Here is a 2,182-nt window from a genome sequence, read left to right on the forward strand (position 1 = left end):
AAAATGAATTAGGAAACCAAGAACAGAACATTGTTTACTTTGTACTGTTATTTTTTCCTCTCCAAATGTTTGTTACAAAATCTCTCATATTTCCAAGGAAATATCTATTTCCCTGTCATGTTTCCTTTCTCTGATTCATTAAACATAAAGTACACTTTGCCAGTTTGTTTTCAAAAAATGTTAAAACTTCTATTAAGCGTATCAAAGAGCAATACATTTGTAAACAACTTCAATAATAAGTTTATATTTTAAGGTTACCTAAAGCTTTTATTCTGAGAAATATTTGAAATAAGCACATAAAAGAGAAAAATTAAATTCAGAGCTACTGATTTGTAAAAAAAAAAAAAAAGAGAGAGAGAGAGGAAAACACAAAAATAATATGCATTATGTTCCCTCCATACAGACCCTGGCCACATAGTACGTGGAATGTTGTCTGCCATCTTCTTCCACAGAGGAAACTCTTGTCCCCATTCTTAAAACTGTGAAATATAGCTTAGAGAAAAAAATCAAGGTAAAACCCCAAGTTGGCAGAATAGCACCGGAACACCAACATGACACACACTATTCCTACAACCCCGTCATGGCCCTCCACTCTTAGAACATCCACCAACCTGTTAAAAAGGTGAAGTAGCAAAACTTTGGATTTCACTTGGCAAACATGGCAGAAGTACGAGCCAATGCTGCAACTCTGGCTTGGACTCTCTCTCTCTCATCTTTCAAAGCTTCTTCATACCAGATTGGGAAATCCATGGGGTCAGCATCATGGATCTTGGCCAAAAACTCCAAGACTTGCATCTTGGTGGTTTCAGCACAGGCTCTGGGACCCCACCGGAATTCATACTGTATGGGGTCACTGTTGGGCACCTGCTGGAAGTCTAAGTACTTGAGCTGCACGAAATCTTCCTGGATGATCCTCCTGGGGTCTCCATAGATGAAATGCCTTCTATCAGCATACACTCCCATCATATTCAATACTTCCCATATTTCTTCTTCAGGAGCACAGTTGCCTTTCATGAAGATCACACTCAGGACTACCATCAGGAGGCCGGTCTTGGGCATGCTGTCTGGAATCAACACACCATCACAGGTGAGGTTTAACTTGCTAACAAGGGTGTAGCACTGCTTCACAGGATCCACTTCCTTTAAATCAACACCAAAAGCCAGTTCCAAGTGCTCAGAGGTTCTCTTGATTATCTCATCAAAGTAGCCCTTGTACTTTTTGATAACATACTTCAGCATATCGGCCTTGGTAATTGGCTCTTTATTTTGATATTTTTGCAGAAGGAACTGTACCAGCAAAACGACCTTCTTGTTTAAAGGATCTTTGCGGATATTCTCCATGCCCCGTGGGTTATTTGATCTTTCTTCACTTGGGCTTCTGGCACCTTCATCTAAATTTATGCCTGCAAAAGCTTCAGTAGTGTTGGAAGTGGATGGGACTATCTCTGGTGCCACAGGAAGGCTATGTGTCTCAGTAGTAGACACGGTGTGGTTCTCACCACGGGCCTGGCGGCGCTTCTCACGGGCACGGAGCTTACTCTTCTGCCCTCGGGGCATGATGGTTTGGTTAGTTATAGCAGGAACTAGTGAAGCAGTGTAGTTGAAGAGGGCACCCTAGAAGAAAGATTATGCAATATTGTTCATAGAAATGTGAAACAGTGTGCAGAGCCTCAGTGGGGAGATTCTGCCTTGGCCCCAAGAATGGCTACTTCTGCTGGTTACCTCAAAGATAAAGATTTCAGGAACACACACAAAGAAACTCAGTTCTGTGGGAGCTTGTTACCTCAGTTCTAGCTCAACACATAAGCTTCATTACTGATCGGTGCTGAGTCATCCCTTTACTGACTTGGCATGGCCATGTTCAGAACTTACCTTTGCATTTCATATATTCAAGAGGAAATGAAAGGATGCTTTTGGAGACTCACCCAGGTTGACAGTGGATTTCTGGTTCTGTCACATCTGTTCTAGAAAGAGTGTCATCTTGGTATCTGTTGGTATGAGAGTTGTGCCTTCTGGTTACTCTGAGGCCAAGGCCTCACTGTACCCCACATTCAAGTGAGGCAGAAGTCAGTTATTCACTTCCACTTCCAGTCATGTCCATCTGGCCTTCCCAGCCCTACAGTAAAGGCCTTGATGAATCCCCCTGAGTTGAAAGGGAAGCTAGAGAACTCACACCAAGGCT

The 2,182-nt window shown here is 42.5% G+C and overlaps 1 protein-coding gene across 1 annotated transcript; it reads right to left on the bottom strand.

Moving 5' to 3' along the window:
• Positions 1-631: 631 nt before the first annotated feature.
• Positions 632-1,613, bottom strand: LOC101526575 (melanoma-associated antigen B18-like). The gene has a single exon (XM_004587953.2). It carries the CDS (start codon positions 1,555-1,557, stop codon positions 646-648), a length of 912 nt encoding a protein of 303 aa, XP_004588010.2. The 5' UTR covers positions 1,558-1,613; the 3' UTR covers positions 632-645.
• Positions 1,614-2,182: the final 569 nt, after the last annotated feature.

The sequence above is a fragment of the Ochotona princeps genome, chromosome X (assembly GCF_030435755.1).
Source record: "Ochotona princeps isolate mOchPri1 chromosome X, mOchPri1.hap1, whole genome shotgun sequence".
NCBI lineage: Eukaryota > Metazoa > Chordata > Mammalia > Lagomorpha > Ochotonidae > Ochotona > Ochotona princeps.